Source organism: Palaemon carinicauda, chromosome 25 (genome assembly GCF_036898095.1).
Source record: "Palaemon carinicauda isolate YSFRI2023 chromosome 25, ASM3689809v2, whole genome shotgun sequence".
Taxonomy (NCBI): Eukaryota; Metazoa; Arthropoda; class Malacostraca; order Decapoda; family Palaemonidae; genus Palaemon; species Palaemon carinicauda.
Window position 1 is genome coordinate 104,964,976 of NC_090749.1, and position 14,415 is coordinate 104,979,390.

At 36.2% G+C, this 14,415-nt stretch overlaps 1 protein-coding gene across 2 annotated transcripts in view; it reads left to right on the forward strand.

Annotated features, from left to right (window-relative positions):
- LOC137618799 (uncharacterized) overlaps positions 1-14,415 on the forward strand; it is a 57,023-nt gene that overhangs the window by 7,461 nt on the left and 35,147 nt on the right. For both annotated transcript variants that reach the window (XM_068348997.1, XM_068348999.1), the window contains 4 exons: positions 6,849-6,914; positions 9,447-9,593; positions 10,518-10,712; positions 12,548-12,667. In XM_068348997.1, the coding sequence (XP_068205098.1) occupies positions 6,849-6,914; positions 9,447-9,593; positions 10,518-10,712; positions 12,548-12,667 (528 nt within the window). The remainder of the gene's footprint in view (positions 1-6,848; positions 6,915-9,446; positions 9,594-10,517; positions 10,713-12,547; positions 12,668-14,415) is intronic.

Genomic DNA, 14,415 nt, shown 5'->3' on the forward strand with positions numbered 1-14,415 from the left:
TAAGTTGTTTTTATAAGTCTTAAGTAACGTCAACTTAAGATTTAAACTTGTTTTCTAAGTATAAACAGAATAACAGCGCGTGGATTAGTACGTCATATCTTTTAGATTTGCGTGGGTGTGTGTGTGTGTGTGTGCGTGTGCGTGTGTGTGTATGTGTGTTACAAGCACGCATGTGTATGTGCGTGTACGTAACAAGCACGATTTATGATAGAAATCTCTTGCCATTAAATAGAAATTTCTTTCTGTGTCATTGAACAGCCATGACACGCTTTACTGGAGCCTATAACTCTACGTACGAAATACTTAGGCCTATATATTACAAATGTTCATAAAAGCTTATATATATTACAAATGCATGTGCAAATGTATGCCTGGCACATGTATATAAAATGGATATTACATCGTGTATGCATGAATACCAGTAAATTGTAATAAATTATAATAAATTATATAAATATGCTAGTTTTATTGCAACACGTGTTTTGAACAGAACTGGAGAGAGAGAGAGAGAGAGAGAGAGAGAGAGAGAGAAGAGAGAGAAGAGAGAGAGAGAGAGAGAGAGAGAGAACTCACGCACTTGTCAATCATAACTTGTATAATATAAATAAAAACTGGTCTTTTTAGCACCTAAAACAGGTAGTATTATGATTTGCCAAATAAAATACTGTCATATTGATCTCTCAGTTTTCCTGAGTGGCACAGTTGGTGCCTGACTGACTGACTGACTGACTGAATGACAGCGTCTGTGACTGGCTTAACTGTGACTTGAGTATTGGATCTAGAAGTGAATCTCCCAAGGGAGAAATGATGAGTAGAACAGTACCATCCTGGCCTTCTTCAGTAGCTCGAAGTATTCTCTCTCTCTCTCTCTCTCATCTCTCTCTCTCTCTCCTCTCTCTCTCTCTCTCTCTCTCTCTCTGTGTGTGTGTGTCGCCAATCGATTTGTAATTGCATGCAAAGTCCGCTGTGTCTGTCTTGTCACAGTCACGCTAGATTTTTAGCGAGTTCTCTACGTGGGTTCGTTTGCCCGCCGGAAGACTACGTTCTAGGGATACTGGGGACATGGGGAAGGAGCCAGGGGCCTCTCCCTCTTAAGGGAGAAGGAGGGGAATGTCAATCAGACATTCTTCTCCCTTCCCCCCCCCCCTCTATTCTTCCGGGTTACCTAAATGACATAGATGCCAATTTATGTTTTTTTTCCTTGGGAGGGGGCAAGCGGTTGCCAAGTTTTGTTTTTTTATTTATTTTTACCAGACGAGAGATTATAAGTCGAGTAATATAATAATTATATAGGCAGGGTGTGCCGTATGGCATGTGCGTGCGCGTGTGTGTGTGTGTGTGCGTGCAGGAGTGTCTGAGAGAGAGAGAGAGAGGAGAGAGAGAGAGAGAGAGAGAGAGAGAGAGAGAGAGAGAGAATCTTTGCATCCCTTCATCAAATAATTATTTCCTCCCCAGGTGGCAATAGCGGTGTGACTGCAAGTTGCCTGCAACCGCCATATTCTTTAATAACGAATGATTACACCTTTAGTTTAGTCTCATCAATAGTACGTTTAGCCCCAATTACACATTTGGCGCTATTCACACTTGCTCATGAACAGTTTTCAAACCCTATACAAAGATTGCACCATTTTTTTCTTAGTTATATACTTGCTCCTTAAACAAACTTCGACCCCTTTAACAGCTAATGCGTTATTTTTAATTTATTTCTTCACCTATGCCCACCAGTAGAACATCTACACCTTCATACATACATTGCATTGCCATGATCAAACAAAGCTGTACTAGTCAGGGCCATGGATACTAGGTTGGTTAATGCTCTCTCTCTCTCTCTCTCTCCTCTCCTCTCCTCTCTCTCTCTCTCTCTCTCTCTCTCTCTCTCTCTCTCTCCCGGATAAGTCTTGTTAACCGTGCAGTTACAACAATGCCTGTATGTGTGTGGGCGATGTAAGACAGGCACAGAAGCCTCTCTCTCTCTCTCTCTCTCTCTCTCTCTCTCTCTCAATGCCTTATTGTACCCCATACACTTGAAAACTTCGAATTAGGCTACTGTGGTATACTATGGCAAAACCGCAGTTCAATATTAACGTAACTCGATATATCCTCTCTATTACCTCAGGTATAACTCCTCTGCGCGCAAGTGCGCTCTCAAGAGCGCACCCAAAAGCGCACTCAAGTGCGCTCTAAAGAGGGTAGATGAATAACACTGGTCTATTGTTGTTGCACGTGGTAGATATAGCATCGCCTTTCGTGTATTTTCCCGCCTTATTTGAACCGGTTTGATCCGGTTTTATTTTCGCGCTTTTTTTTTCTAGTTTTAGTAACTGAGGAAAAAACTAATATGTTTCTAGAGCCTCCACTTCAGATTTGGTGTGTCTTGAGCCCTAAGGGACGGTCTAGAGTCACGAAGGGGGTGTTATATTTCAGTTCCTCCCTCCCCGCCCTCTCACTCACTCTCACTCCCCTCCCTGCCTCTCTTGTTTTAGTGGCACAAAAGTAACAAAAGTCGGTAGGACTATACACTTGAGAAAGAGAGAGAGAGGTCTCAAGATGAGCGTGCTTTTGTGGAATGAATAGACAGTTGATGAAGGAGAGAGAGAGAGAGAGAGAGAGAGAGAGGAGAGAGAGAGAGAGAGAGAGAGAGGAGAGAGAGAGAGAAGAGAGTATGTGTTTCCCCCCCTCTGAGAAACACGTGTTAGTCCAACCCCTTTCTGAGATTATCCTTGGCTTAAGTTCCTGAGACTTATAACGAGAGAGAGAGAGGAGAGAGAGAGAGAGAGACGAGAGAGAGAGAGAGAGAGAGAGTGGGGGAAACTTTTTCACAGCAACTCATCACGTTCTTAAAGGCATTTGTTCCTTTAGGCCTATGCATTCCAATGTGTCTCTTACCCTCTTTTCTATATCTTCTTGCCTTATTTCATCACGTAATTTCTTCCCAGATTCTTCCTATGCCCACATTCCTTCTTCTCCTTATTTTTCCTTTCTTTTACTCTCTTCCTATTCCCATATTCCTTCTTCTCTCCTTATTTTTCCTTTCTTTTACTCTCTTCCTATTCCCATATTCCTTCTTCTCTCCTTATTTTTCCTTTCTTTTACTCTCTTCCTATTCCCATATTCCTTCTTCTCTCCTTATTTTTCCTTTCTTTTACTCTCTTCCTATTCCCATATTCCTTCTTCTCTCCTTATTTTTCCTTTCTTTTACTCTCTCTCTTCCTTTGTTTATGGCTGATTTAAGACCAGAAATTTTGTCTATATTATTTCACAACTGCTAGAGATAGTTATTAGATCCTTTGACTGACCAGATAGTACTCATATTGGATCCATCTCTCTGGTTACGGCTCTTTTTCCCTTAGCATACACATACACCAAATAGTCTGGCATATTCTTTACACATTCTCTTCGTCCCCATACACCTGACAACACTGACAATTCATTCTTCATTTACTTGGTTAACTAATGTAATGTAATTATTCATTGGCTACTTTCCTCTTGGTAAGGGTAGAAGAGACTCTAGCTATTGTTTTCTAGTCTTGGGTAGTGCCATATCCTCTGTACTATGGTTTTCCACTGTCTTGGATTAGAGTTCTCTTGCTTGAATGTACACTCGGAAACTAATCTATTTCTGTATTTTCCTCACTGGGCTATTTTTACTATCAATTAACCCAAATGAGATAAATATGACATCAGTTGACAATATTAAATCATTTTAGGCCTAATGTGGGACATTTCTATAGGCCTAAACTGGCCATCAATTTGGACATTATGAATCTGGACCATTTAGTCCATTTCAACCAATTAAGGCTATCAAAGACTTGTCAACTTTAATAGAACTCTCTCCTCTCTCTCTCTCTCTCTCTCTCCTCTCTCTCTCTCTCTCTCGACCTCTCTCTCTCTCTCTCTCTCTCCTCTCTCTCTCTCTCTCGTCTCTCTCTCTCTCTCTCTCGTCTCTCTCTCTCTCTCTCTCTCTCAATTGCAATTGCAAGAAAGGACAATATTTTTAAGGTGTGGTCCTATGTCTATCTAGGTGTGGCCTGTTGAGAGAGAGAGAGAGAAGTTACATGACTAAAAGTTCTCATTAATAAAACACCTGCATGGTCAATTACATTTTTGTTTTCTATAGTTTTTTAATAGAGTTCTTGATTGTCAGGTGTGGTACTAATCAAACGGCTCTCATTATTATTCTGTCTCTCTCTTATTATGGACCTCATTATCAATTTCATTTCATCATTAGTCTCATTACCAGTTCCTCTCATTAGCAATTCATATAAATATCAATTGTTTTCTCATCTATTCATCTCTCATTATATATTCATCTCAATAGAGGCTAAGTTCTTCTCTCATCAATTTCATCTCAATATCAATTTCTTCTCTTATTATCAATTCATCTCTCATCACTTCATTTCTCAATGTCAATTTCAGCTCTCATTATCAATTCATCTCTCATTATCAAATTAATCTCATTATTAATTCATCTCTTAGTATCAATTTGATCTCTCACTATCAATTTCATCTCAATATCAATTCATTTCTCACTATTAATTCATCTCATCAATTTTATCTCATTATCAATTTCTTCTCTCATTGTCATTTCATCTCATTATCAATTTCATCTCGCATTATCAATTCTATCTCATTGTCAGTTTCATCTCTTATCAATTTCATTTCAATATCAATTCATCTCTCATTATCATTTTGATCTCTATATCAATTTCATCTCTCATCATTTTCATCTCTCATTATCATTTTCATCTCTCATTGTCAATTTCATCTCAATATCAATTTTCATCTCTTTATCAATTCATCTCTCATGATCAATTTCATCTCCATCATTATCATCTCTCACTATCAATTTCATCTCTCATTATCAATTTCATCTCAATATCAGGTTCATCTCTCAATAATTAATTCATCTCTCAATATCAATTCATCTCTCATTATCAATTTCATCTCATTATCAATTCATCTCTCATTATCAATTTCAATCTCAATATCAAATTTCATCTCTCATTTTCAATTTCATCTCAATATCAATTTCATCTCTCATTATCAATTTCACCTCAATATCAATTTCATCTCTCATTATCAATTCATCTCATATCAATTTCATCTCAATATCAGTTCATCTCTCAATATTAATTCATCTCTCAATATCAATTCATCTCTCATTATCAATTTCATCTCTCATTATCAATTCATCTCTCGTTATCAATTTCATCTCAGTACTAATTAGTCTCTCATTATCAATTTCATCTCAGTATCAATTCACTCTCATTATCAATTTCAATCTCAGTATTGATTAATCTCTCAATATTAATTCATTTCATTGAGATTTCATCTCATTATCAATTTCATCTCTCAATATCAGTTTCATCTCAATATCAATTCATCTCATTATTTTTTCAATTGATTAAAATTTCATCTCTCATTTTCAATTTATATCATTATCAGTTCATCTCTTATCATTCTTTATTCATTTTTTCTCATTCATTCATCTTTAGTCAACACTTTAAACTCTCGTTGCTAATTCATTCTCTCATTATCAACATGGACACCTCAGCATCAACTCTCACTATTAAAGACTCTCCTTATCCTATCTGTAATGAGAGAAAAGCTCGTGATTGAATGACAATCTATTATTATTATTATTATTATTATTATGATGATGATGATGAAGGAACCACCTCTCTCTCTCTCTCTCTCTCTCTCTCTCTCTCTCTCTCTCTCTCTCTCTCTCTCTCTCTCTCTCTCTCTCTCAGAAGGTGAGAGAAAGAGATAGAGAGAGAGAAACAGAGCGTTTCAGCCTTCCCCTTTAAAACCGGGTCGTAGTAACGATTTTCGACCCTTAGCCAAAAGAGGTCACCAGACCAGTAGGAGAGAGAGAGAGAGAGAGTACTATAAATCACCAGCTGTATAACAATAACAATAAAATTTGACCGTGATTTACAATGCCTGATTGTAAAATGATTGAGAAAAAATAATTGGTTGAGAAACTAGTAAATCTCTCTCTCTCTCTCTCTCTCTCTCTCTCTCTCTCTCTCTCTCTCTCTCCTCCGCGTGAAAATAATACTACAATGGAATGTCAACATCAAAGACAGACTTTTTATAGAATACGTCAACGCTAGTTATGTCAGCTTAAATAACGAACTAACTATTGTTTTATATATATATATATATATATATATATATATATATATACAGTATATATATATATATATATATATATATATATATATATATATATATATATATATATATTATATACTGTATATATATATATATATATATAAATATATATATATATATATATATATATATATATATATATATATATACTGTATATATATATATATATATATATATATATATATATATATATATATATATATATATACTGTATATATATATATATATATATATATATATATATATATATATATATACTGTATATATATATATATATATATATATATATATATATATATACTGTATATATATATATATATATATATATATATATATATATATACAGTATATATATATATATATATATATATATATATATATATATATATATACAGTATATATAGATATATATATATATATATATATATATATATATATATATATATATATATATATATATATACAGTATATATATATACATATATATATATATATATATATATATATATATATATATATATATATATATATATATATACTGTGTATATATATGTGTATATATATATATATATATATATATATATATATATATATATATATATATATAAGAATATTGAGTGAGGTTGCCAGACTTACGTTCTTTACATGAATTATTTCACATATTTCAGGAAGTATTCGGGTGGAGACGAGAGGGCCGGATCTGAGAGCGGGGCCGAACATGGCGGAAATGGAAGGTAAGTCTCTCTCTCTCTCTCTCTCTCTCTCTCTCTCTCTCTCTCTCTCTCTCTCTCTGTTGACATCCCACCACCACCACCGCCCTTTTTCAAGCTCGTGATATTAGCGGCATTTATAATTCGTGATTATTATTAGACAAACAAACAAGATGACCTTATAGACAATGCATTGCAAAACAGATCACACAGACAAACTAACCTCAGAATAAAAACTGTAAAGAGACTCAAACAACATTATTATTAATCTTTCCATAAGAATTCCTAACGAACGTCAAATTAATTCCCCGCCAAATTGCCATTCACTCGCGAATTGCTGTGAGCGAAATTCCTGCCTGACGCCAAATTAATGTCCCGGTAAATTTTTCTTTGTAAACAAAAAGACTGATCAATTTATAGAGGATGAATTGAAGCTTATTAATTTGTATATTAGTTATTAATATACTGTATATTATATCATATTTTATTAATTACTAAGCAGTAAAGATGTCAGTATGAGAAACTTAAATATTTGAGAGAGAGAGAGAGAGAGAGGAGAGAGAGAGAGAGAGAGAGGAGAGAGAGAGAGAGAGAGATGAAACTCTAGATTCATGATTTAGATATTGTTTCGATTTTATAATTTATTAAAAAGCTGATTTTTAAAGAAATTCGCGTAGCCTATTCATATTTTCTCTTGATCTTTAATGCACCTACTTTTTGTCTTTCTATGTCCCAAATCTCTGCTTATGAGGCACCCAAATGTCAGAGGCTACGACACAGCCTAAGGTCAGGGAACATTGGTGGTATAGCCTCCTAGTTTGTTTAGGGTATTGTGGGAAATCCTCAGTACAGGTAACCTACTTTCACTAATAGCTCACTGGCAGCACATCTAGCCCCCGAAAGCAGTCATGTAGACCTCTAAAACACTTGGGTTGTGAACTCTTTTGGGTTGGAAATGCTTCCTAAATGTTAAATTAAAGGTTATACTCTCTCTCTCTCTCTCCTCTCTCTCTCTCTCTCTCTCTCTATATATATATATATATATATATATATATATATATATATTATGTATATATATGTATATATATAAATTATATATATATATATATATTGTATATATATATATATATATATATATATATATATATATATATATATATATATATATATATATATATTCCCCTTAATTTGGTGAAATAGTTTGTGTATCGCCATGATCAGCAAAGTTGTACTAGTCAGGGACACCAATACTAGGTAGGTTTGCTGTGAGTGATGAGACATAAGTCTTCCACCATCACCAATCCACACTAGCCAGCATGGTGATGAAAATAGCCAAACCCTGTACATGAATAAGGAAATTTCTGTGGCCTTTGTCCTGCAGTGGACGAGAAACTTCTGCATTTGTAGTCTATATACTGTGTATATTTATAGCCTACGATACATTCTCTATGAATGGTTAATTAAGAATTTTCCCATTTAGTTATCTATACCAGACTCTTTAACAAAAGGTAAAAAAAACTAAACTAAACATAACCTTAATACTATATTTCTTACAAACTACCACTTAAAACTAGAATCAACTGCATTCAAAAACTTAACACTAAATATACAATAACCACCACTCAAAATAAAGAAAAAACCTAACAAACTTAAAATTACCCTCACACCAAAACCAGTATTTGTTTATGTGTGGACCTCTTTGTCCACACAAGGGCCAACAGTCCTTCCAGGCCAATGCCACAACTCTCTGGAAGACGCAACACTGGGTGCAATATATTGTCGTAATCTGCTACACCTGCCTCACTTGATGGGGCAGTCTATATCATCACTATCATCATATTACAGCACAAGAACAATCAAATCAGGTTCTTGAATGCAATCCAGGTCATCAACAGTCTGTCAATCCAAAAGATCAATCAAAATCAATTTAATCTCTCCAAAGGAGGAATTACGGCTCAAAAATAAACAATTACTTCCAATGCTGGTCGAAATCAAATGAATATCTAAATCCAGCGTGCACACACACAACTGCCTCAAGTCGCAGTCAATCAAAAAAAAGCCATTCACCCAAGACATTCACCACTGTCGTAACCTAACTAAAAACATAAACAAACAATCTCATTTATAAAAACAGTCTTTCTCACAACAAACAATCAATACACTAACTACCTCTCGCTCACTGACACTCTCTCTCTCTCTCTCTCTCTCTCTCTCTCTCTCTCTCTCTCTCTCTCTCTGGAATTGGTAAACAAAAAATAGATAGAAATAAAACAAAAATCAATCCTCCACAACATAAATTCCACAAGATATATCAGACCATGTTTGTGAAGAACGGTGCATAGGTATAGAATTAACTTGCGTAAGTCAAAGGCTATGGTTTTACGTCCTAAGATGAACAGTGGCGGCAAAAATTAGGCTTTTTTGAATTGACAGGCTTGATCTAATGTACATTAGCTTGAATGATTCCCTCGTACGCTACCTTCGACTACTGGTACCGGTAGAATCTTACATTTGAAATGCTAATGATAACTCTTCCTTCATTTTCTCCGTCCCCAGAGCGGATCGTGATGACCCCGAAGGGGAAGACGGCGAACTCCACGACGATAATGATCGACCGCAGAAAGATGGCGACGCAGGACGGCAACGTCCACGTCGGAGGAGGACAGCACTCGGGGATCATCGTCAACAAAGAGACGACATCTAGTAAGTCCTGATGCTAGATTCTTCCTAAGATAGAACCCGGGGGGAGTAGGCAATGGCTACTTTTGGCTCGGGAAGTAGCTCACGCGCCTCGGTCGTAGGGATGGTAAGGTTTATCCGGTGAATTCTGTCGAGACGTAAACGAGACTCGAAATCAGGACCGACTGATTGCGAGTCACGAACGATTCTAGTAAAAAGGTCTTTAATATATTCACTTACAGAAACTTAAATATGTATTTCCTAAGTATATATTTTTCCTTTTTAATCTGTCACTATTTGCATGACTTATTTCGGTACAAACATTTTGAATTATACTCAAAAAGTGCTGACAAGCATTTTTGACGTGTCATGAAAGACTACTAAAACTGTCCTTAATATATTTCATTGTTTCAGAAACTCAAATATTTATTTTATAAATATAATTTTTTTCCCCATTTTGAACTGTCATTATTTGCACAACAGATTTGGTACGAACATTTAGGAGCGTACCTAAAAGGGCTGACGTAAAAGGCAGTTTATTCTGTGGTCCACTTGTTCTTTTTAACATTTCTCTCTTAACATTATTTTGAATCTTTATTTTTAAGTCTTATTCAATATCTGTTCTCAATACTTCCCTGTTGTTTTTTCTTAGATTCTTCATAATTATTCTCTTTTTTACATGTAAGTGATAACCTATTACCCTTAATTAACAGAACAATGATTTCTTTCATCCATTCGTTAAGAATCTTTCCCCCCTCTAGACGTACCTTACTCACCTGGGTCAGCCTTTCCAACAACTAGTAATGATAATAATAAAGGTTTCTCAATTTCTAACTCCAGATCTTGTCCATTTTTTCAGAATCTTTCCTTCCTCTAGACATACCGTACACACCTGTGTCAGCTATTTCACTACGTCGCTTTCATAACACACGCCATTTCTATCTTCAGACGGCATCGAAGACACACCAGCGCAACTGCAGCTGGAGTTCAAGGTCTTCCTGATCAACGCCCAGACGCAGAAACACACGCAGGAGAGCAGGCAGCTGCGATTCTGGTTCCGGGACGCGGTCGCCGATAAGGAGCGCATGAAGAGCGCGCAGGAGTTCTTCAAGGAGTTGGTGGCTCCCTTGGAGTTCCCCAGAGGTAACGATGCATTGCGGTACTCTGGGTTTAGTCGATGTGTTATGCATAGGAACGGGAAAAGTCACGGCCGTTACTATCAAAGCTCATGGTTGTCTTATAGATTGATTAGCAATGCAAGAATCCACTTGCTATAGATTGTGTTTAGTTTGTTAACTATATTTTATAAGTACTTTAGATGATTTGTATTTAAACTGATCCATTATTAACCTGAACCTGAAGGAGAATATTACAATATCTATCATTGTACATTGTACTTTACATGCAAAAACTTAATATTTTGTACATTCTCTCCGATTTCAAACTTTATGCGATACTTCTGTATCTGCTCAGAAAAGTGGTAGATATAGAATTAGCAGAATGAAGGTAGAAGTCCAGGAAAATATCAGCAAAAGTACACAAAAGACAATACCTAGAATGAATATACTCTAAATACTTGACCTAATGACTGGCATGTAAGATTGTTTTGAGATCTTCCATCTGATGTCGCTAGTTGCCGGACCGCTGTAGCATTCGCTGTGAATCATTTGAAATCCTCTCTAAGGCTGCTTGTGCAGGCAGTGATCTGGTTGATGTATGGATTTAAAAAAAGAGCATTATTTCCAAGCAGATTGTTCTCACCTGAAGGGGCTTATGGGATTTGTTTTCATCGGAATCCAACGCGTTTCAAACGTGTTGTGCCGTCACAAGCCAAATTTCCGCATTATTAATTGCACCTTTTGGTTAGCTGTACTTGAGACATTTAATTCAAATATAGTAGACAGTACAGTACTCTACAGTAAAGTAATTAAAGCTATGTTTACCCTACATAATGCATTGAATTTAAAACGGTCTTTGAAAGCTTCTTTTCTAAGTAAAAGTCAATGCTTATGTTTATTGAAGCCTTTGTCTTCTTAATATCTTTAGGCCGGGAGCACACTAGCGACTCTGTGGCGCCACAAAGCCACAGCATCGTGTGGCGGGGATGTGGTCTCCCATAGGTTCCCATTGTTTTCAAGTTTTGCCGCGCAAACTAGAGACTGTGGCAAGCGACTGTGGCACTCTGTCGCTCATCCCCGCCACGGGCGTGGCGTGCCTTTGAAAACAATGGAAACCTATGGGAGACCACATCCCCGCCACACGATGCTGTGGCTTTGTGGCGCCACAGAGTCACTAGTGTGCCCCCGGCCTTATTCTTTATTCAGATAGTCTAATTTAATTTCTAATCTTGCAGTTGCGATACATTACAGGCCATTTACCATTTACTATTCTCCTATTTTAAATGTTGAAAAGGTTTTACAAATCTATAAAGGTTTCGCTTTGAACAGAACTGTAAGCGAACGTTGGACGACTTATTTTTAATTCTAGAATTTCACGTTATAGATTTTAAAGCTGGAAATATTACAGGCTAGTATAGGTCAAGTTTAATTTCATTAAATGAGGAGTTATTCGTGCCAGATCAGTATTGCGTTCAGTGAAGGCGTTTAAGGATTGTACAGCAATTTCGGTACATGATTGGTTTTCTGTTAAAACCAAACGACTTTGATGATATGAATACAGAGAGAAGTTGGGAGTTTATCAATAATAGTTGGTGAATTGGTCTAGAATTTAGACATGGAGTGTGAAATTATCTATTATTAATAATAGATCATTAATAATAGATAATAGATAATAAATAATAATAAATAATAGATAATTAATGAGTTATTATTATTATTATCAAAATTATTATTTTTATTATCATTATTATTATTATTATTATTATTAGTTAAGATATGGTAGGAAAATTATCTTAACGTTTTGATATATGTCAGTCGTAAACATTCCCCATCAGCTGACGGTTTTTCCGCCGATTACAGATTACGTCGGTTTCATCAAGAAAATCATGAAGATGATGCAACACAAATATCAGAACATCAGCAAGATTGAAATCGAACTGAGGCAGCTGGAAGAGTCCGACAAACCGCCGACGAGACCAAGTAAGTCGGGGAAGCTTGTATTGTACGTGTACTTAATTTTCGCGCGGAAGTACGTAAGGTACGCAAGGTACGCACATGCAACCGAGTAAAATTTCACCTTATATGGCTTTTTATGAAAGCTCGTACTGTATTGCACATTTACGTACTTTTCACATAAAAGTACACGAGGTACGCATGTCTAACTGTAAAATTTCTTATTCAGATTTTCACAAAAGTGCGTACTATGCGTGTACGTAGTTTTCACACTGCAGTATGTTAGGTATGCACAAATAAACAGATAAACTTTCCATTTATTCAGCTTCTTACATGTCTCAAGTTTATGCAATTTTGATAGCCTCATTGAAGTTAACCCTTTTACCCCCAAAGGACGTACGGTACTGGTACGTTTCACAAAACTCATCCCTTTACCCCCGTGGACGTACCGGTATGTCCTTGCAGAAAACTGCTATTTACATTTTTTTTGCATATTTTTATTTATTTTTTTGAGAAATTTCAGGCATTTACCAAGAGAATGAGACCAACCTGTCCTCTCTATGACAAAAATTAAGGCTGTTAGAGCAATTTAAAAAAAAATATACTGCAAAATGTGCTTGAAATAAAATGACCCCTGGGGGTCAAGGGTTGGAAAGTTCCAAATAGTGGGGGGTAAAAGGGTTAAGAAAGATTTGCCTAGATTTTAGACTCCTTAGAAGCGACAGGTTGTTAAACAGAAACCATAGTATACTTTACGGTCTCATGGAAAGATTATGACAAGAGATAGTTTGTTAATGTCTCCCTACCTAAAGATTTGAGGGTCATATTTTAACTGCTATGACCTAGTGATTTTTATCCTCACTGAGTTTAAATTTACTTAACATGGTTACAAATGACCCGATCCTCGTAACGTTTGAATTTACGTGAAATGGTTTGCGAAGGTCGCAAAACTTTTCTGTTTTTAGTGATCCGGGGGATGTTGCGATCTTTCTATTCCAGGTGAAGGTGATTTTCTTCAGTTGGAGCGATGCTGTTTAATTGGAATGCTTAAAATTATTAATTACATATCCTGCCAGATATATTAATCATTGATGAAATAGACTAGTAGAGGTATACTGTACGATACACAATTTCAGTGATGTAGTTATAGGAATATCAAATGATTAAGGTTTTGATATTTTGTGTACAATGCTGTAATTGCTGTAGTAAAGTTGTGTAAAATCATCGCATCATTTAGTGGCCGACTTTAGATTAATCATAAAGTCAGCACGACGGACGTGCAGTGCATCACTTCTCCGCTAGTCATCGCAAGAGTGAGACCGCTTGCGATTGTAATGGCCATGTTTGGACACTGTGATGTGTAGCTAATCGACCTCAAGGAGCCGATACCTCTTTCGTGCCTTATGTGACCTGGTGACCACAGGTTCTCTGACCTCTCTCCTTTTGACTCTGCATCTTTTCCCATTTTTATTCTACCTCTGACCCACACTTCATCACCGGTTAATCCCTTTGATCGAAGGTCATCCTTGATACAGTCCATCCACCTTCGCTTTGGTCTCCCTCTCCTTCTCGTTCCCTGTACCTCCATTTCCATTACTCTCCTCCCAATATACTGTTCATCTCTTCCCATGACATGTACATACCACCTCAGTCTACTTTCTTGGATCTTATCCTGATAGTTCTCTAACTCCTGCGGTACCCCTAATTACCTCATTCCGTATCTTATCTCTTCTTGTCACCCCACACATTCTTGTCACCCCACACATTCTTGTCAC